The sequence below is a fragment of the Cryptotermes secundus genome, unplaced genomic scaffold (genome assembly GCF_002891405.2).
Source record: "Cryptotermes secundus unplaced genomic scaffold, Csec_1.0 scaffold68, whole genome shotgun sequence".
In the NCBI taxonomy this organism is placed as follows: Eukaryota; Metazoa; Arthropoda; class Insecta; order Blattodea; family Kalotermitidae; genus Cryptotermes; species Cryptotermes secundus.
The window spans coordinates 534,988-557,059 of record NW_019722422.1 but is presented as its reverse complement, the minus strand read 5'-3'; the positions used below and the strand labels follow the sequence as shown (position 1 = coordinate 557,059).

Here is a 22,072-nt window from a genome sequence, read left to right as displayed (position 1 = left end):
GAGTGGTCAGCTTCACGCCCCGGCCGCTTGACCCCCGTACATCTACAAACATTCGAACTCTTTTAATTATCCTCAGAAATCTCTCAAATTACTTAAGCCATTGTGATTTTCTTAATACGCATGTTATCGATCCTGTATCATAAGCAAATTTTGTTCATTATATAATTCTATATTTACTTAAAAATTTAAAATGTACTAAAAATCGTGTAGGTAAATTAATTAAAGCTATTTCGATTCCTGAAATGACTGCCGGTTACCACTAATCATATGTGAAAGAAACACTTTGAATGCGAGATTATATCCGTAACTATTTTGATGTTATTAAACTGAATATGATATAATAATCACAAGATAATATCCAAAAGTTGAATATTTTAATGAGAATGTCAGTAAGATTTTTAATACTGCTTAGAGTTGTAACTAAAGCCGTTGCTTAGCATTGGCTGGTTCATAGCCTGTGATCGGCTAGCGCTCGATTCACTGTAACTAGATTTTACATATCAACGGTTGTTTACCGAGCCGTTGCTTAACATTCGCTGGTTCGTAGACTGTGATTGGCTAGCTCTCGATTCCCACACATTTTTCCGTTACGACACAAAACTTGTTGTTGTGTATGATTCTTAGTGTTTTGTATACAATAATAGATTCAGTGATGTGAACGGCAATGAAAATTATCTGAAAACGTTTCAAGCATATGGGGTTAAGTAGATTATAAATGTGACCGACTGATATCTTGTATTATGATAATAAGAAACAGATTCTGTGTGATTTTAAACATTTTCAGTATTAGCTATTAGCGCAATCGGTATAGCGACTGGCTATGGGCTGGGCGACTGAGAGGACGGAGTTCGAGTCCCGGTAGGTTGAAGAATTTTCACTTCTCCATATCGTCCAGGCCGGCTCTGGGGTCCACTCCACCTCATATTCAATCTGTACCAGGGGCTCTTTCCCAGGAGTAAAGCGGCCCGGACGTGAAGCTGACCATTCACCTCCAACTATTGCCGAGGTCAGGAAAATATTGGTTTATACATCCAGTCCCCCATACGTCTTCATGGCGTAATGCCTAATTAGTTACGAACAGGGACAACTTTACCTTTTTAACTCTATCAGCTATGATGATGTGAACCAGAGTTAACGATTGTACTAAAATGCAACCACTTGAAACATAGTTTTCATCTTTGGAGCGAATGTCATGTAGCCTATGTGAAATTATGAGTTATATAATATATTTTTGATAAATACCCGAAAATCCAGTGCCTCAATTAATTCGGTACTTTGCCGCCAGTGGTTTAATTCTTGTTGTCTTCAGGAAGGCGGAAACCACATTGGAGCTGAATTAAGACTAAACGTTACGTTGCTCTAAATATGGATGTACAGTTTCTTGCAAAAAGAAAATTGCTTGCAGGGGATACATAGTGTAGCTATTCCTTGCCAACTGCCAGGGTCACATCTCTGGAAAACGATGTTTAAAAAAACCACAAATGAGAATTTTCTGGAATTCTAATTAAATTTTTGTGACATTTTCTTCTTAACCATGTAAAATCTGGTGAGGCCTGCTGCAATGAAAATATTTCTGACAGAAAAATGAAAAGCGCATGGGAGTAGGGACTAGCTGTGTCGACTGGGTCAACTGAGTAAGCTTTTACCTGGACGGAGACAGATTCCAATTTTCCGAAACGTTTTTATTAAACCAAAAAAAAAAAAAAGAAACAAGACAAATATTGCCTCCAAATTGTACTAATTAGCCGGTATGGCAGTTAATTCTTAATCAGCTGATCAAGGAACTAGTTTCTGCTTTGAATTATGAATGTTAATTCTTTATGTTACAAATTCCACTGCGCCTTAGACTCATGTTTGGGTCACACTCATAGTGACATAAAACCTGCAATTGATACGGTGTTGTTTAAAGCCTCAAAATAAATACATTTTTATATTAAAACTCATTCAGTTCCATTTTAATTCATTTAATATCTTCAAAAACTATTTATTTTAAATTTACTTTAACAATATAGCCAGTCTTCCTCGTACGTCAACAAAGTATCTCATTCTATGAAGAGTTCTCTTCCATCCTCAATGACGCATGTATTTATTGTTACACCCACGCATGCTACACGCCCTGAGTTTTATATCCTTCCTCACGCCATTGCCTTTAAAGTGTTGACAGAGAAGTACCGAGTATGAAACACGCAACTTTTAGTTTCTTCGAAGCACTTCCTCTTTCGTCAGGAAAAGAGCCTAATCTAAATGTAGTCTTTGAACACGTATATTTTACAATATTCAGTTTATACCTGATTTTGACTGTCGTGAAAAATTAAATATTTAATTTTCTATTAATTGATTTTATCACGAAAAAGGCCGGTCACGGTATCTGAGCGGTCTAAGTCATGCACTGCTTCGCTCGCTCGGAAGCCGGGTTCGTGAGTTCGGATCCCACTCAGGGCATGGATGTTTAGTGTTTGTGTTTGTGTAGAGGTAGAGGCCTTGCGACGAGCTGATGACCCGCCCTAAGAGTCCTACCGAATGTCTAAGATCTAGTAAACCGGTGCGAAACGGAGAATTTCATGGAGGTAGGGTAAGGTCAAGGCTGTAACGCCAAATGGAAAAAAAATATGAAAAAGAGACAACTGGAATAATTATTAGGAATTGTTTCAACAAATTTAGAAATTTTTTACAAGACCCAAATTCGAGTTTTGTTTAGATCGGCAGATTTCACTGTACCGTATAAATACAAATCTGTAAATTGATTAATCTCAGGCTGAAGCTGAAAACAAACATCAGGCTTTCCTATGAATTTCATCCGCTTAAGGTTTTCTGTACATACATGTGTATAGAGAGGAAACTTTATTAATAAGTGACAATGTGAGAACCTGAAAATCTTTGTGATTTATCAGCTGGATTTTTTTCCCCCCTTGGCACTACAGCCCCAGTGGACCTAGGCCTACCTCCATGAACCTGTCCGTTCACTTCGGTTTTTCTAGATCTTACACATACGATAGGACTTCTTGGGCGGGTGATCAGCTCGTCGCAAGTTCTCTACCTGTATACAAACACAGAAAAACGAACACACACAAACTAAACATCCATGCCTTGAGTGGGATTCGAACTCACGATCCCGGTTTCCAAGCGAGCAAAGACAGTACATGCCTTAGACCGCTCGGCTACGTGACCGACATTCAGCTGGAAATACGGCGTAAAATTTTAAGGTAGGCTCTAGGTTTGATGTTTATTTTACCAGAACAAATTAATTAAAATTGACTGGCCCCAGATTTGGATCAGAAACAAGAAACATGAAAACACAGAATTAATTTTAATACTTTAATGTTTAGAATTTTACTGCAAATGTTGGATCTAAAGTGTACACGTATATTATTTCTGTATTTCAGCATCCCGTTGCAATTCTTCAAATTTGCGTCCATCGTTTATCTTCCATCAAAATTTTGACGGAAGATAAACAAGGGACGCAAATTATTTAAAGATCTTCATATTAATATTCTCTATTATCGCGTGTATGTAAAAGATAAATATTTCTTGCGATTTTGTCCTTATTTTTATCATACTAACATAAAAAGAATATTAATGTCGAAATTTAATTGGCGTGAGCTCTAAAGAAAACCATAAGAAGTACACCTGTTTAGAAGGATTTCATTGAGCAAACAAAGGATGTAGCGGCACAGTTTACATGTTTTCAGTTGTGTTCAGTGAATAATTCGGCCGTATTTCCTCTAAAAGATGGGTGCCTGGCGCAAGGCGGAAATGTTTATAATAATTCTTCGAAATTCTGCTGGTGCCAAGGCAGCTGGAGGAGAGCTTTCGTGTTCTTCCCAAGTTTCTCTAACGTACTTAAAAATTATTGCAATTGCCCTGCAAACATTTATCTCATGATCATTATGAATAGCCTATATCCGTATTTATTTGTTACTGCATTATTTAACGACGCTCTGAATAAAATTCAGAACTTCAGTATAAAATGTGGTGGTAAGATGATTTTTCATCCATGTGCTTAACTAATTGAGCACTACGGCATAAAGGAGTATGGGGGAGTGGATATATAGGTCCACATATACTTGACCCAGGCACTAATTAGAGGTGAGCGTCAGCTTCACGTCCCGGCCACTTTACCCTCGGTACCTATTGGATAGGAGACTGTGTGGGCCCCAGAGCTGGTCTGGACGACGTGAAATGGAGAAAATTCTTGACCCTACCGGGGACCCGAACTCCTATCCTTCAGTCGTCCAGCCAGTAGCCTGTCGCTATGCCTACTGAGCTATCCTGGCTCACATGGTAAGGTGGTAATAAAGATTAAATAGTTAAGAATTTAGAATATGCTGGCCATATCATATCTGAAATTGCTCTCTCAGAAATTGCGTGAAGAGATTTATGAAATCCAATACTCAGAAGGGTTAGCCGAGATTCGAACTGCCCACCATTCGACGTATACATAGAGTGTTACCGTCCAACCTGTCTGTTCAGTCGGCACTTGTCGTCTTTGTAAATAATTTAAGTAGGCCTATATAAATATTTAATTTTAGCCGGAAACTTTATGGGTGCAATGCATGGTCTCTTACTTTAAGGAGAAGAGAGACAATGGAAGGAGGGGGGAGGAGGGGTGCTTCAGAACAGGAAGTCGAGGACATTTGAACTTGAGAGAAATATGTAAATTGAGAATATGTAGAAGTTAGAGGATTCCACTCTTTATACCCTACAATTTCACCTGACACACAACATTATTCGAGTAGCTCAGGAAGGCTGTGAAAGCATACAGGACAACAGGAACACTAGGTAGAAGGGAATGTGAATGAAATAAGAACGAAAAGCCTCTACACTTACAACACAAAAATATTAAATTCAAACATAAACTAATCGTTCGCAAGATGATCATACTAATTCCAGTTGTTGATATGTCGGAACTGTGTATTGATTGAAAAAGCAATCAACATTGAACCATCAAGTTCAATATTGTCACGTGTAAGAGGTGTTTTTTACGGGTGACTTATAGAAGGTTTTGTGTTTAATGATTTGATTTATTGACACCTTATTCACACAATTTGGGACTACAGGCAATTACAGCGTTATTGCTGATCTGCACACTTTAGAGTTGACCGTTTCTCACGCGTTAGGGTTCTCACTCTTCACTAGTCGTATCCTGGCAACGGATTTATAACAGTCTCATTATAATTGAAAATCACATATGAAGTCTTCTTTTCCGAGCCTAATTCCTTTCTTGCTATTACTCCGCAACTGCCAACTCAGTTCAATTCCCCTGTTCCCAAGCTCATATCCTGGCAGGCTGGCGTCTCGAAACTCGACTCAATTCTTAACTGAACTCTTCTTTATAACCACCTTGCATGGACTATGCAGAAAACACAGCCTCTCTATTGTTGGGAAGGAGTGTTTGCAATGCCGTTGCTTAGAAACAGAAGTTGCTCGATTGTCGCTTACGTATTTGTTGCTGCGGGAATCTGCTTACCGAGTCGTTACCTAGTAATGAATTTTGTTCTGACTTCATTACTCCTGTTTTCTGGCGTCATGTTACAATACATGAACTCTTTTAAAATACCCTTAAAACCCTACTGTAATAAAGCGTTAGAGTAAATAAACAAGATCTTATTTTAACGGATTGTAAACGCAAAAATTATCTATTTCTCCCTCCCTCTGTCTCACTGTCTCTCTCTGTTTTTACCGTTAGCCTGCTCATGAGGCTATGGTTAATTTTTTAATATACATGCACAGAATCTTTTCCATAATATCCCCTATGTTAAATTATCTTTGAGACTGTAAGCCTCACTGAAAACTTTATAGGGAAAACGTTTATATCTCCAATAAATATTTAGCAGTTACGCGTAAAAAACTCAAAAAAAATATTAATTTTGATTGTTAAACATATCATATCTAGATGAGAATTGAAGCGATTCAACAAGCTTCCTTTAAAGTTCTCCAATACAAAATTTCGTTAAAATCCGTTCAATTGTTCTCGTGATTTCCCCGTGGGGACGGACCAATCGAGGGACTGCGAGAACGTAATACTCACTGCGTTAGATTACGAACGAGCAAAAAAAAAAACGGACATACGATTATAGGCCGACGCGAACGCGGGAGGTTAATATTCAATTGATCGATAATAAGAAAAGTTAGAAGGTTCTACATGATTTGAAAAGGGGTCCATATTAAGGGGGGAGTTCTTGAATTAGTGAATAATTTTGGAGTACATATAGGGATCCTCAACGTTTCACCTAAGACGGGGATGTAAGTACGTAAGCCATTGTGTCTTCTGATCAGTAATTGATTTGATTTGTACAACCCTGAGGGAAGGGGGCAGCGATTTTCGAAAAAAGTCCATAACAGACATTATCCTTATAACGCAGCAAAAATAATAAAAAAATGTAATTTATTCTTAAATTTTATTTTTATTAATTCAAATTGACTATACAAAATCGATCTATCTATGGGTCTACAGTCTTTATGGACCTTGGCAGCTTTTTCAGTTTGAGATCCAGAAGTCCCAGGTTCGATCCCCGGCGCTACAAGATTTTTTGAGAAGTAGTGTGTCTGGAACGAGGTCCACTCAGCATAGTGAGAATAATTGAGAAGCTTCAAAGAAATAGCTGCTCCGGTCTCGAAAACCGAGATTAGCGGTCGTGGGGATCCGTTGCGCTGACCACGTGACACTGTCCGCTATAGTTGGCACTAACTCCGCCGACAAGCGGCGGTCACTCGGTCGATATAGTTCGATCGCGGACTATAGGCCACGGAGTTTTAGTTTATTGATATAATCGTTAGTGTCATCATCATTAAGACATTCCTTTTCAATTTCAGTTTACCATGAAAGACTTCATATATTCCAGGAGGTTTCAAGCAAAGAAGAGTTGAATTTCGTGTGAATCCTGCACTTTTAACCTTAAATGCACACTCTGTAACGCTTGCGTGACCAGATAATTTAATTGTTATTAACTTGTATACATTTATTTCCGTGGATCGCCAGATCGTTTCATCATTTACTATGTGCATGTGAAGGACATCCAGGTATCCCAGGATTGGGAACCGACTGCGACCCGTGGCTCAGACGCTGATGAGATCCATGTTCAGCACCCTACGCCAGCCGAGCCTGTGCAACGTATCTCATCAGCACCGCAGATGGTGCCGAGACAAGGGTGTACGAAATGCTCTTCTGGACGCGAGACTACTTGCCATCACGCAGTGCCAAGAGCAGTTTCGCTACGATCCCTGGAACTGTTCAGACGAGTACAGGAACATAAGCTTCTCCCACGGTAACAAAGGTAGGCTACAGTCAGATTCATAAATTGACAGTTATTGAGCTGCTCAAGGGATTATTGCTTAAGACTCATTTCAGTATTAGCCTGCCATCTATGACAAAGTCCCTGTGCGACAAATTTCCTTCAGGTTTTCCTAACAATTTTTTTTACGTATACCTTGCCTTGTATACCCATGCATGCTATAAGATCATTCCATCTGATTCTCCTTCTCTCACTCGTTGTAGTAACATTAGATCAGCAGCATGAACTCTGCAGTAGTCCGCTGTACTTTGATCTAGTCCTTTCTCCTAGATTCTAAGATCTTTAAATATAATCTATAAGCGTTGTATGTTTAGTTCAGCAAACTACTTTATGAAACCACATAGTTAATTATTTTACTGTGTGTCTTGCATTTCCATTTATTGAGGTGGTGAAGTGTTCAACTGCGACTGCTTGCACTTCCGTTCAGATTACCTTTGCAACAGGTGCTAACACTGTGACTGCACTATCACTTGTTTCTATCAGCTGTTGTGTTATTGGCGTTCTTATTAAATTTGCCTTTGGTTACATATGATGGTATTTTTCCCTGTAAAGTGAGCATTGAGCCGGTCACGGTAGCCGAGCGGTCTTAGGCATGCACTGTCTTCGCTCGCTCGGAAGCCGGGATAGTGGGTTCGAATCCCACTCAGGGCATGGATGTTTGTGTGCGTTTTTCTGTGTTTGTCTACAGGTAGAGACCTTGCTACTAGCTGATCACTCGCCCAAGGAGTCATACCGTATGTGTAAAATCTAGAAAACCCGAAGTGAAACGGAGAGTTACATGGAGGTAGGCCTAGAACCAAATTGGGGCTGTAGCGCCACAGGAAAAAAAATGAGCATTATTTTCATAAAACGACTTTTAAGGGTCTCTGTATATTAATTTGAACAATTAAATACTAATTTATTATTGGTTTATCTGTTTATTTATAAGGTATATGAAACTCTGTAAATCAGCCAGGGAAGTTATTGCTAAAGTATTAAATCATAAAGGAAGAATTCCTGCTGGGGGCAATGCCACTCAGTACAGAATGTCTGTGGAAACCCCCTAGCCTCCTGTCTCTTAGTTCATGTGATTGTTCACACGGACTAACTCGTGCTGAGTGTGATATTGCCTATATATGTCCACGATTGCGCAACACCTCAAGGCTCATTTCCATGTAGCCCTCCATTGGACACATGAGAGAAATTTTTTCTGCATCTGACGTTCATTTTCCTTATGTCTCATAGGGGCCTTCAATGTATTTATGTTTATGTACTCAGTAATTACTCATTTCCGACATATTATTTTTTCAGTAATATTATTTATAATTGAGAAGTGCTGGTTCGAGCCCAGTTGCCTCTAGAATATCATGAGAAGCATTCCGTGGGCTTCTTCATTGATTCCAACAAATTCTATTGCAGTAGGAGTAATTTAAGACCGCCTCTGTGGTCTAGTGATCAGAGTTTCTGGCTGCAGATCCAGGTATCCGAGTTTGATTCCCGGTGCTACCAGATTTTCTGAGAAGTACTGGGTCTGGAACGGGGTCAACTCAGATTTGTGAGGACAATTGAGGAGCTATTTCAAGGAAATACGGCGAGGATCCGTTACGCTGACCACGTGACACCCTCTAGCCGCAAAAGTTGGCACTAACTTTGTTTACAAGCGGCGGTCGCTTGGTCGGTATAGTTCGCTTGCTGACTACAGGCCAAGGAGTTTAGGAGTAATTTAAAAGACGTTATTACTATCCCCTGACAAATCGTTATCTACTCACCATTCATGATTATGGCCTCAGTTCATTTGAAGCTATGTGACCTCTAAACTGAATAAGTGTTTTCAAGTAAACTAATAATGGTTTACGGACTCACTGTTCTAATGAAACAGCAGTATACCTAATGAACGTTCTCCCTGTACTTCTGAACTCTCGACATCAGTATCATTGGCTCTGATTTACAGGATTTCAGCAACTTTGTATGGTCATATTGTCATTGGGAATATTCCCAATCCAGTGCTGTGATTTAAATTTCCGCCAATCACGGTAGTAGAGATCTGCGCAACGAAGTGCTGTTTCATATCCCGATATGTTGCCGTTGAAGAAATCCCCAATGTCGCTCATTTTAGTAAAAAAAAGAAGGTAAAGCTGTTCCTGTAAGAGGCCGTGAAGGTCCATAGGGTTATGAGACGTCGAGGCTCACACATTTTCTAGACAATTGGCCCACATAGTGATAATTTTGTCAGCCTTAAGCGCCCTCCGCTCTTTATCCCCCAGGAAGATTCCTGGTACTCATTTCTGTTAGAGGGCGAGTCTACCCCAGTGCTATAGTGCGACTGGAAGGATTAAGTCAAGAGGAAAAAAACCCTAATCAGGGCTCTAACCCGCGACTTTCCGACATGTAGCATGTTGCCTCAACCAACTAAGCTATCGCGTGCCTCTGCTCACTTTAGTATTAGTCTTAATTTTTAAACACTTAGTAAAAGGAAATTTCTCTGTTTGAGGTCCTTTGTAATTTCTAATGATTCTGCTACTGAAAATCTTCATGGCACTATCATTCTTAACACTTGCCACTTAACTTTGCAGATCTCAATAAATTACTTTTATTCTGGGTCACTAACACGGGATAAGGCCCTGGATTTGCTAAAGTCACTAGTGGCACATACATACCCCTTTCACTGCAGTGTCGTATAGAATTTCTTTTGTTTTAGGCTTAAATATAACACTTCAACACATATACAATATTGTACCTACGTGACCGTTTGGAACATTTTGAAAGTTACTTGTCGTTCCTGTGAAACCTATTAGCATGGAAACAAGACCTTAATAATTTACTGCTGTCATGTCACACATATGAGGCAACATGCTATAAATATATCTGCTATTAGCTAACTAACTCCGTGGCCTGTAGTCCGTAATCGAACTATACTGACCGAGCGACAGCAGCTTGTCGGCGAAGTTAGTGCCAACTTTTGTGGTTCGAGTGTGTCACGTGGTCAACGTAACGGAACCAAACGGCCGTTAATCTCGGTTTTCTAGACCGGAGCCGCTATTTCCTTGAAATAGCTCCTCCATTATCCTCATAAAGCTGAGTGGTCCCCGTTTCAGAACCACTACTTCTCCGAAAACCTGGTATCACCGGGAATCGAACCCGGGACCTCTGGTTATGTAGCCAGGAACTCTGATCACTAGACCACAGAGGCGGTCCGCACAAGTGATAGGAAAGCATGCCAGTTGTTTCTTGCTTCTGTGTTGCAGTGTACCGAGAGACAGCGCTACTCTATGCCATGTCCGCGGCAGCTCTGACGCACGTAGTTGCCCAAGCATGCGCAGATGGCAGTATGAGGCGCTGCAGGTGCGCAGAGGAGCACAGCCCCGAAGATACGAGGCGTATTTGGCCCTGGGGACTTTGTGGAGACAATTACAGCTATGGCCGTCGCTTCACACGACGTTTCACACAGTTGCGTCAGTCACGCGTGGATCATCTCCATGGTTTCGTGGTGCGCCACAACATCAACATTGGTATCCAGGTTGGTGAGAGACTGAGGCTCCTCCTAGCACCGTGCTCTTACGTAGAAGAGACAGAAAGCGGTCGTGAGGATATTTCAGTGCATATTTTAGTTCTCTCTGTTTTGGATTAGTTCAAACTGCCAAACACTGAGGCTCTATACCTAATATTCTATTTCGTATTTAGATGTCGCCCACAGACCGGCTACACTGCTCCCTATCTTAAGCCAGATGTATTCAATCTATACCTTCACACTTATCTTCTTTGAGATTCATGTTAAAATTATCTTCCCATCCACGCCTAGGTCTTCCAAGAAGTCTATTATTTTCAGGCTGAAATTTGGTAAGAAATTAACATATATTTGGTTCGAGTAACCATGTTTCAAGATAAATAATTATATTGGTCTTTCATGAAGCTCGTATGTAGATTTTTCAACTAAAATACTGCAAGTCTTAAAGGACTTAAAATTATAACCATGAAGTTAATGTTAATCACAAATAAATAGCATTGCATAAATTGTTTTTTAATTAAATCAAATTTCGCAACTGAATTCTTAAAATTCCCATTTTGTATTCTGAAGTTATCGGGTTAGACTCTCGGCCAGGATACACTTTATATTCTTTTTCCCCTAATATCTCCAGATGAATATGGCAGTTGTATGGCAAAATATGCCACAATCACTTCCTTTCACTTGCATTCAAATTCCTCATTTATATTCATAGCACCACTGGACTTCACATAACCTATGTACTAATTCAGAATGTGTCTTCAAGTAAACTAAGAAGGAAAACGCTTTTAAAGAGAAATTCAGAGTTAAAAATTTAAGTGATTTAGAAATAAGAGAAGATATAAATTCCGCAGTTGTCTAGGTCACCCTACAATGTCCATACAAGCCAACAGTCGCCCTGGATTCAATATATCATCCGTCTTTTATGGAATTTTGTGCTTTAGTGTCATGTTCGCTCCCTATCCCGAACCAGATAAATCCACTCCATGCTCTAATGCCCTATTGCTTTCCTATGTATACATTTTAATAATATCCTCTCCATCCAGGCTCCAAAGTTTCCTAAGTATTCCTTTCCTTCTGGTTTTCCAACAAAAATTTGTATTACTTTTTTTTTTCTGTACCAGACCGCCTCTGTGGTCTAGTGGTCAGAGTTCCTGGTTAAAGATCCAGAGGTCCCGGGTGGTTCGATTCTCGGCACTACCAGATTTTCTGAGACATAGTGGGTCTGAAACGGGGTCCACTCAGCCTCGTGAGGATAGTGGAGGAGCTGTTTCAAGGATATAGCTGCTCCGGTCTAGAAAACCGAGATTAACGGCCGTGGGGATCCGTTGCGCTGACCACGCGACGCCACTCTCCGTAAGAGTTGGCACTAACTTAGTCGACAAGCGGCGGTCGCTTTGTCGATAGATTTCGCTTAAGGACTACAGGCCACGAAGTTTTTTTTACCAAGCGAGCAAAATGCTGCGTCAATCCCATCTTCTTTTAACTGAGCATCTTACGAATGTTAAGATGAAAATCTTTTTTTACCGGTTGTGATTTCTGGTTATTCAGATTGGAGAACGGTTGAAATTCTGTTCTATTTAGATAGCTGCTCTACCGCACAAATTATAATGGGTGCTCAAATGACATCTGAAGCCAAAGACATGAAGAATGGCGTGCTGAATGCCCAAGAGTCTTGCACTTGTAAGAAGGCTGGTAAAGCTGGGTTGATTTAAATATCTCCGAGAAAAAAAAATATCTGCTGAAATGTAATAAGTGAGCTCAGATATCACAGATATCCTGAGGCACATATCTGCTGCTGAAGAACCTCACCTTACTACACCTGGTGTTACTCAGACACATTATTATTATTATTTTCAACACATATCACCATTTCCATCAAGCTATGACATAAAGACAATTTATTATACCTTTTCAATGTCCGTGAACGCCGTATCGGAATTTAGAAGAAAAAAAGTTGATGTTAATTTTGTGCAGAACAGGGACACGGCAGAAAATGTCCGCCAGTAGATATACATCCCACATAACAAGTTTTATAGCCCATTCAACTCTTAGTGCCATCCATTCAAACAACGACTTGATGTCTTCCATCACGCTCGTGTTCTTGCCAGACCTCAGAAAGCCAGACAGACAGACAGACGTGTCCAGTTTTGCGTCTGAAGCCATGGTAACAGCTGACATCAGCAATCACATTCTGCTGTCCCCACCAAACCAACAAATTCAACATGCCATCTCAGTGGTTTTTCCACAAGCATCCTTTTACCCTTTGTATTTACACTTTCAAATCGCCATTTCCTAAGGCCATTTCCTTTTCGGATTAACATATATAAAATAATGAAATCAGTTGTCACAATTTCATCAGTGCTTTTTGCTGTTAAGCATTGTTCCCTCCGGGCCCCATTTGTTTTCAGGAATCGTGACCCAATATCCGTTTCCCATTCCTTGCTGCTTGTTTCTTGCTTGCTTTGCTTATACCCGTACTTCTACCCAAATGATAGAGGCAGTCGTTCCTCCGAAACGTCGGTGAGGTGCCAGACGACGTGGTGTCACATCCCAGAAGATATTGCTCTTCATATACTCCACTGTCGGACCCTAAGATGGAAGAAAGTCCACTGCAGAGCGTGCTGGAGGAGGAGCAGAACGCCTGTTCTTTTCTTGTGTATATTCAAGAACTTCACTACATCAGATATTCACTTAACACAAATTACAGTTTGTTTAATTCATATTTATCCGAAGAATGTAAGGGAAACCACGAAGGTAGCCAGTCTCTGGGCCGAAAATTGAATGTGATTGTACCCGAAAACGAGGCAGGAAAGCCGCCCACCCTCTCACAATGCTCGGTCTCTAACGTATTTTAATTTTTAATCCACTACGAGATGTATTTCAATAGAGTAATTTTAGAGTAATGAATTAAAGACGATGGAAGACATTAAGCAGAAGAATTGTACATTTTATTAATAATATACGTGCACTTACGCTTGCAATGTTATTTCTGAATTTGTGCTAATAAACCGTTTTGAAGGCATAATATTTTCTAGTATTCTCGAGAAAATAAATTAAGTATTCTTTTCACTTTTGTTTGATGGTAACATGCACAAAAATTGTTTTTGTGGTAACCTTCAATTTTTTTCGATTCGGATAACTTCGATTTCGTATAGGCATTTTGTTTTCTAACACGAATCGCCTTCCTTCACCGTTAGGATAACATGTATCACTACCGTCCCAAGGAGCGAAAGGCTTCAAAGTTTGTGAGAGTTTCAATCAGAAAATTCTCTCTGAAAGTAGCAGTAACTGGGTACTCACACGGTGCATGCTCCCTTCTCTGTTACATCTTGATGCTGATACGGTTCTAATCGTGCTGTTTATTAGGTGCAGTAGGTGAACATGGTTTGTGGCATCTTAACGGTGCCAAACTGAAAAAGGCTCATCAACTGGACGAATAGCGAACTTAGAACCGTTTCCTACAAGTTCACGCCTCTCGTACTGGCACGAGGTTGTAGCAGTCTGCGAAGGAATGGAACTGCATATTTGGTTCAGTCCAGTAAATTGCTGATGGCCCTCGCCAGTACAGTCGTTCTTAGTTTCGAGCTCCGTCCAGACTTTTACGTATTTTAACGGGGTTTCTTCTTCCACGAGAGGGGGTACGCGGTAGCGTAGTGGTTAAGGTACTATGCTACAAGCCGTAAGGTCGCGGGTTCAAGTCCCGATGAAGTCACTGTATTTTTTTCAATTGACCTAATCCTTCCAGCCGAAACTATGGCCCTGGGGTCGACTCAACCTCTAACAGAAATGAGTACCAGGAATTAATTAAATAATTTTCCTGGGGAGTAAAGCGCGGCCGGAGCGTAAGACTGACAACCTTACCGCCATCTTTGAGCCGATTGTCTAGATAATGTGGGACCCTCAACGTCTCACAACCCTCTGGGCCTCCACTGCCTGTTACAGGGATAGCTTTACTTTTACTTTTTCTTCTTCCACGAGAGGAGAAGTCTTGACTACTAACGGTGGGGCATTTGTGGGGCATAGAATCAAAGCTTTCCATTCTGCCAGTCTTTGTGCATAAAAGAAAACTGATTATCAGCATTACGCTTCTGCCATATTGACACCAAATGAATTAATAAGTTTATAATTTAATAAACAAATACAACCATTGACATGGCATATCACGTAATTTTTATAGAACAACTTTCCCGAGACTAGAATATCTCTCAGTCTTCAGGCAAAGAACTTAAGCGCTATGCATTGGCACCATTTGAGTAGGCTGGTTAATTGTGGTCGGAAATAGGATCCAGTCTGAAAGAACGTTGTTTCAGATATAAAAATGACGATATCCATAAAGTCAATCGTTGCATTCATATATCATTATCAGGAAATTTTATATTTTAGATTCCAGGCAGGTAAAATTTAAAATTAAAATTAATTTACACCCTTCCCTAACTACTTACTGATCAGGCATTAACGATAACCTTGGAAAACATTGAGTAGTCTCGAGAGAACAGCTTCTGGCATGTGGGGAATGTATCCTTCGCAGTCTCCATCACGGGGCCTGAGATAAGGAAAGGGTGACGTCGGTTTGTGGCCAGGTGACATTGCTGAAGTTTCCCACGGAATGCCTGGCCATAGTTTATGGGGGATCGCTGTACCGCGACACGAACAGCGCAATATGGCAGCAAAGAAATCACCATGAATCAATCTTCCTGTGGTCTCCTGCTGCCCGAGAGAACGATAAAGTAACACTTAACGAGGGACAGGACCCGGGACAAGCAGGGACTTCTGTGGCCGAACGTGACGAATACACTTAATTGTTACATTCCTTTTAAGTTTCTTTTCTCACTGATAAATTTAGTTCAGTCAAAAATAATTTCTCACCACTGATTCATTGTAATCCTCAGAAACCGAGAATATTAGAAAAACAAATTTCTATAAAAGGGGAAAGAATAAATTATTAAATGTTAATTCATCTCTGTCATCTGTCTTCACTCTACGATCTAAGTGAGCGGCCACCTTTACCCCCCCCCCAAAAGGGGATAAGAAGCTAGATTGAATGGACATGTTGGCTTCACACTCACTGACTGAGCTACAAGAGTTTCATGTTTTGGTTTAAACGACACATGGGTGTAAAACTTGGTCTCTCTCACATCAAGTGAAGGACATAGACTGAAAATGTTTGAGGAGAGCTTGCTGAGGGGGATACGTGGAAATCTTTAAGTGGAAGTAACGGGAGGTGGTAGAAAATTGTATATTGAGAGATTTATTTGTCTGTACTCCTTCACAAACACTATGAGGACAACAAAATCGAGAGGAATGAAATAGGCAGGGCATGTAGCACGCTTGAGAGAAAATCGAAACGTACTTAAGAGTTTAGTAGAAAATCGAAAGAAAGAGACAATTTGGAAGAAATAGAGACAGATGCGAAAATACTATTTAGAAGGATCTTAGAGAAATTATATGGGAGAATGTGAAATTGATTCATCTGATTTTGGGCAGGGGTCCGTTGTCGCCTCGTGTGAACATTACAGTTACCTTTCTGGTAACGTAATATGTTGGGAATTTCTTGACAAGCTGCTCTTATCGAGAATAGTCCCGCTCCATGAAATTGGTTAATTTTAAATGACATAAAATTCAGTGAAGACTTTATTCTATTCTGTCGCTATCAAAGCTTAAAATCAGAAACATAATTCAGTTACACAAAACCTTTTCAACTTTTTTCTGTTAAACATTATCACAATATGTCACCGAGTAATCAATTTCCATTTTCTCGTTTAAGAAAAGTTGTCCATTTGAAGGAAATTATTCTATGTTCCTGACTGAAGATCATTATTTATTTATTTATTTATTTATTTATTGTGAATATATAGATGTCGCGGTGTTATCCAGCTCCAGAGTTCCAGCGCTCGCAGTGCAATCTACTTGTTAAAATATGAAATCAGTCATAGAAACTATGATTTCTATCGATCACGCAATGTAGGTCGGCATATAGTGTGTCTGTATTGTCCGGTATCCGACAGAAGATTCTGGAACACTAGAAAAAAATACAACAAACGACAATATTGTGGAGATCTAGATGTTAATGTAATAAAGTTTATGGACAGAGCCGAAGTTTTAGAACAAATTAACTTATTTTCATCTCCCTGTAGGTCTACATATCTCTTCAGATAAGGAGACCACCTTGAATTCTCATCTCCGGCCACTTAATTGAAGAGGGAGTACAGTTACATTAGAATTGATGGCATTTGTTTAAGTAGCACAATGGAATTTTATTTTCAAAGTCTGTGTTCTATGAACTTCAAATCATCCGTTACCAGGAATCAGTCAACATTCTGTCGCGCATGGCGAGCGCTCTCCGATGCGCAGACTTCTTCTATTGTGCACTTGTTCTTACTTGGACCGAGAAATGTTGTATCCTCTTTGGCAGCTGTGGAAATGTTGGCAGGTAGACAGACAGGCAGTCGCTCTGTGACAAATACATACACGACGTAGCTGTCTTCTGTGAGGCATGAGGAACGGGGTGACTGCTGCCTGTCTGTCTGCCTGCCATTGTGCCTTTCCCATGCTGCAACTCACAGCACGACCGTTAGTTACACTTAAGGAAGTTCCGTACATTTAGCTGAAAGACAATAGTCATCATCTCCAGACCGCTCTGGCATCCACCCGACCTTCAATCGAAAAGGTTCTGTGAGCTCATTCATCGGCGGTAAAGCTGTCAGAGCATGAAGCTGACAACTCATCTCTATCCAGCGGGTTCTACATTTTTAATCCAGAAAAAAGCTCGGTTCTAATTTCAAACAGGGACGTTTACTATCCTGACTGAGCTATTTCATCATTTTCCTCAGACTCAACAGGAAAATGCCGAGAAAGTACTTCCATTACACCAAAACACCTTCCTTCCAAATCCTTTCTAATTCATTGCTTGTCAGTTATCCTACCATTCGACCCTATGCAAGGTATGACAACAAAGTTCGCGAACTCGTCACCGTGTGCTAGGGTGACCAACTTTCGGTCATGAATTTAAGGGAGATTTAGTGTGCTTACGGTGGCAGCAGTACGATTCGATGACGTTGGCTTATAAGTGTTTCACAGCTGTGTTGTTGTTGATCTATGGCAGTCTCTTTCTGAGTGGCGTCTATTATTGTCTGAGAGTATTTTGGTGTGCCGTCGCGAGAATTTCGGAGCTGGAATTAGAGCACTGTCTGTGAGGGAGTTTCTAGTTAGTAAACAAATAACTGTACTGGAACAACATCCCTATTCACCGGACCTAGACCCCAATGACTTGTTTCTGTTCTCGAAGATAAAGAAATATTTTAAGGAAGGCATTTTGATGACACTGATAACATCAGGGGCAATACGATGAGAGCTCTGAAGGTCAGTCCGCAAAACCATTTCCAAAATTATTTTGAAGGTGGACTAGGCGCTGGCATAGGTGCATAGCTTCCCAATGGGTGTACTTTGAAGGCGACAACAATGATAGTCAGCAATGAGCTATGTAGCACTTTTACCGCGATGAGTTCGCGAACTTTATTGTTAGATCACCTACAGTCTAGCTGCTGACAGCGCTGTAAAATGACCCCCAAGTAATCCGCCTGGTGCTTATGAATGCGTGGAGCTATACCTCTAGGATATTGGGCTTCTTCAAATACGGGGACATGTTTATATTTGATTTTCTCGTATGCCACTTTATGAAGATAAGTGGTTAATTTTGTGATTGAAACGGAAGACGCTATAATACGTCGAATTGGTAGGGATGATTAAAGAGGAAAGAAACCAAAGATTATTCCTTACAAAATTCTCCGTTCTGTGAACACCTCTGCTTTTCGCATAATTTATCTCTCTTAGAACCGAATGTTCTCATTAGCATTTCGTTTTCGGATCAGCTTGTCTGTTACATTGACCTGCCTAACGCTCCTGCCGTCTTTCCTCCGGCGAGAGAGGCCCAGTATCTCTTGTGGAGGACACTGGGTCGGTCCGTATATCCGGTGGCTAGAACCCTACGTACACTTGTGTCTGAATTTCACATGTCACTTTACTAGCCGATCTATACCTTACTTAGCCGCTTTAATCCATGTTTCATGTTGCAGGCAGTGGGCCAGATGAAGACCGTGTGTAAGTGCCACGGAGTATCAGGTTCCTGCACCAGTAAAACTTGTTGGAAACGGCTCAAACCCTTCAAGGAGACAGCAGAGATCCTTAAAGGAAGTTACTATAAGGTGAAAAAACCTACCCTGCACTAATTTTTCGCATACTGAGGGTTGGAGTCCAGCTGGGTCTACTCGGCACATCAGCCACTGATTGACCTATTGTACCTGCCCCGGGTGATTATGATGATAGAGAATCTGGCGGAATGAAGATTGGCAGGGGAAACCGAAGTGCTCGGAGAAGACCTGCCCCAGTGCCACTTTGTCCACCACAAATCCCACTTGACCAGAACAGGGCTCGAACCCGGGCGGCAGCGATGGGAAGTCAGCGACTAACCGCTTGATAACCTGCACTACCAAGAATATTGTTATAAGGAAGACAGGAAAATCCACATTGGCGTAACGGTTGTTGCAAGGAAGGGATAGTGACCTTACCATGAATGTTGATGCTTCATTGAGTACATTATTTTCTTGAGAAACTGCGTCATCACATGTTCAAGAACCTTCATAGTCTACTTAACGACGATTCCTATTTCAGGCTCTACCCCCAGTTACCCATGAAATGCATTGTAGGAGCCATGGTTCCTGTACTAATCACGAACTTTAATTAGCAGGCGCAGATCGAAGTGTCCAGCAACCACGTCTCGCGGGAGAGGAGCTGTAAACGCCGAGTGCCCAAGAGCACGTTGGTGTATATCCATAGTTCCCCCGACTTCTGTCCGTCGACTCGAGGAAGGCGCTGCTTGAACCCGGACAACTGTGGCACGCTGTGTTGCAGCCGGGGTTATGTTCACAAGACAGTTTCCGACATTCGGCCTTGCAATTGTCACTGGGTGTCCCGGAGTTACGAGCTGTCATGCAAAAAGTGTTCCGTCATGAGGGACATCTATATCTGCAAATGAGAGATTCCTGTTCCTGTCAAACGAAATACTGTATGAAATACTGCACCTTTGAAGGTTAGCTGCTCGGGCTAATGTGTCGACATTACCGTAATTTCGGGGAAGATTGTTCCCTCCTACTGACATCTGTCCTCAGTGGGAAGGTAAAAGGCTCTTCAGAAATGCCTGTAATATTTATTACCTAGAAACCGGAACATTCCACAATTAAAATGGACAGGTGTGAAAATTTCAGTCTCTGAAAGGCTTATTACAAAAAGAATGTATACTATTTTTATGAACATATTGTAAATAGGACAAATTGTAACCTTTGGCTTGAACACGTAGTGAAACCGTGTTTATAGATTTTTATATATGACTGAATATATATTAATTTTGTAAAAAGAAATCCGACTTGCTTTCCTAAATGAAATGGTGACATGGTGTCATTGTCACATTGCTGAAGCCACAAATATTTAGGCAGGTTCAGACAGCTTAACAACAGGCTAGTTAATCTCGAGAACGAATAGCAAATGAAATTCATAGCAGCGCCATCTTGCCATGGCGTAAATTGATTGGGGTATCGTAGTTTTCATCCGCATGTAAGGAATTCCGATAACATCGGCTGTAGATGTTCGAGGCTTAGTTGTACACGTACTGTGGCTCGAGTTAGTGCTCAGACGCGTCTAGACTTCCAAATCAAGAGAATCTCTTTCAGCTCTAAAGCAGTTTACTTATATTTATTTAAATATGCCGATAATTTTTAATGTCTATTTTACATCTATTTCTGGGTACTAGTGGCCGTATGCTTTTTTTCACCTCTTGCTGTAATGGCATTATGTACCTAACAACATTAGTTAAATATTTCTTTGCATTCCCAAATGATGATATATTTTGTAAAATAATATAAATAAAAGCATTTATACACAATTTAAATTATTCATGACAGAAATTCAAGCTCCAGTGGTATGTTTAAGGTTTGAATTGTGTAGAATAGGAGGGTGTGGTGTATAGCTTAATTGTGTTGGGGGCGGGATGGGGGGCTAGTGTTTGTTCTGCGTCTGGATACCCAAAAACGCCGCCATAGCCTTCCCAGAAGATTGTCAGCGTATTTAATTGTGGTCTACATAGGCAAAATATAATCCTAATTTTTTTTATATTGCTGCTGGGATGGGACTACGTCCCTTGTACTGCGGCCACTTCTGGCCTATTGTACCAGCCCCAGATGATAGGTGAGGGTGATTGTAGAGCAATTGATGGAATAAAGATTGGCAGGGGGAACCGAAGTACTCGGAGAAAACTTGCCCCAGTGTCACTTTGTCCACCACAAATCCCACTTGACCAGACGTAGGATCGAAACCGAGCAGCCGCGGTGGGAAGCCAGCGATTAACCGCTTGAGCTATGGCGCGGCCTAATCCTGCTTTACATGAAGCTCAGTCTGAACCCCCCCCCCCCCCGAATGTTAATGCTACTGGCTGGAGACCGAGGAGTCGGAGTTCGAGTCCAGGTTGGGTCAAGAATTTTCTCTTCTCCGTAACGTCTGGGCAGGTTCTGAGACCCACCCAGCCTCTTATCCAATGGGCACCGAGGGCTCTTACCCCAGGAGGTAAAGCGGCCGGGGCGTGAAGTTGACCATTCACCTCCAGCTACTGCCGAAGTCAAGAAAACATGGCTCTATACATCCACTCCCCCACAAGTCTTGATGTCGTAGTGTTTAATTAGTTAAGCACAGGGAAACTTTATCTCTTTTGCCTTTTACAGAAGGCAGGTATAACTTTCTGCATAAAACATCCATCTCATTAAGTAGCTGTCGGTCGAGAAAAAGGCTGATAAGTAATGATTTGGGATTGCTAGAGACAAGAATTGTGCCACTTTATGTGCATCTGATGTCGTGGTAACGTGGATAGAACCCAAGCTTCATACACGGGAGATCCAGGAATCAAATACAGGCTCTGAGCCTGACTATCCTCTCAACCAACTTGCATACCGTTCAGTATAGTCATGTTATCTGAAAATCTGAAATAGTTGATAAATAAACTGAGAATAAATAAATAAGTTTATGTGTAGTATTAGTTTCTAATATTACTTCACCTGAAGTTACAATGATTGCCTTAAAGAAAAAGACAAAAGCTACAAAATGCAGCGACCATCGCACAATAAGTCTTATTGCACATACAGCAAAGATAATAGCAAAGATACTTAAAAGAAGAATTGAAAGGAAAATAGAGGATGTACTTGGAGAAGATCAGTTTGGATTTAGAAGAGGAAAAGGAACCAGGGATGCAATTGGG

At 40.9% G+C, this 22,072-nt stretch overlaps 1 protein-coding gene across 2 annotated transcripts in view; it reads left to right on the top strand.

The window, feature by feature from the left end:
- LOC111861257 (protein Wnt-4) overlaps positions 1-20,758 on the top strand; it is a 298,516-nt gene extending 277,758 nt beyond the window's left edge. For both annotated transcript variants that reach the window (XM_023845673.2, XM_033750250.1), the window contains 4 exons: positions 7,012-7,274; positions 10,517-10,788; positions 18,849-18,977; positions 19,520-20,758. In XM_023845673.2, coding sequence (XP_023701441.1) covers positions 7,067-7,274; positions 10,517-10,788; positions 18,849-18,977; positions 19,520-19,807 — 897 coding nt within the window. In that variant the 5' untranslated portion in view covers positions 7,012-7,066 and the 3' untranslated portion in view covers positions 19,808-20,758. The remainder of the gene's footprint in view (positions 1-7,011; positions 7,275-10,516; positions 10,789-18,848; positions 18,978-19,519) is intronic.
- The last annotated feature ends 1,314 nt before the right edge of the window (positions 20,759-22,072 follow it).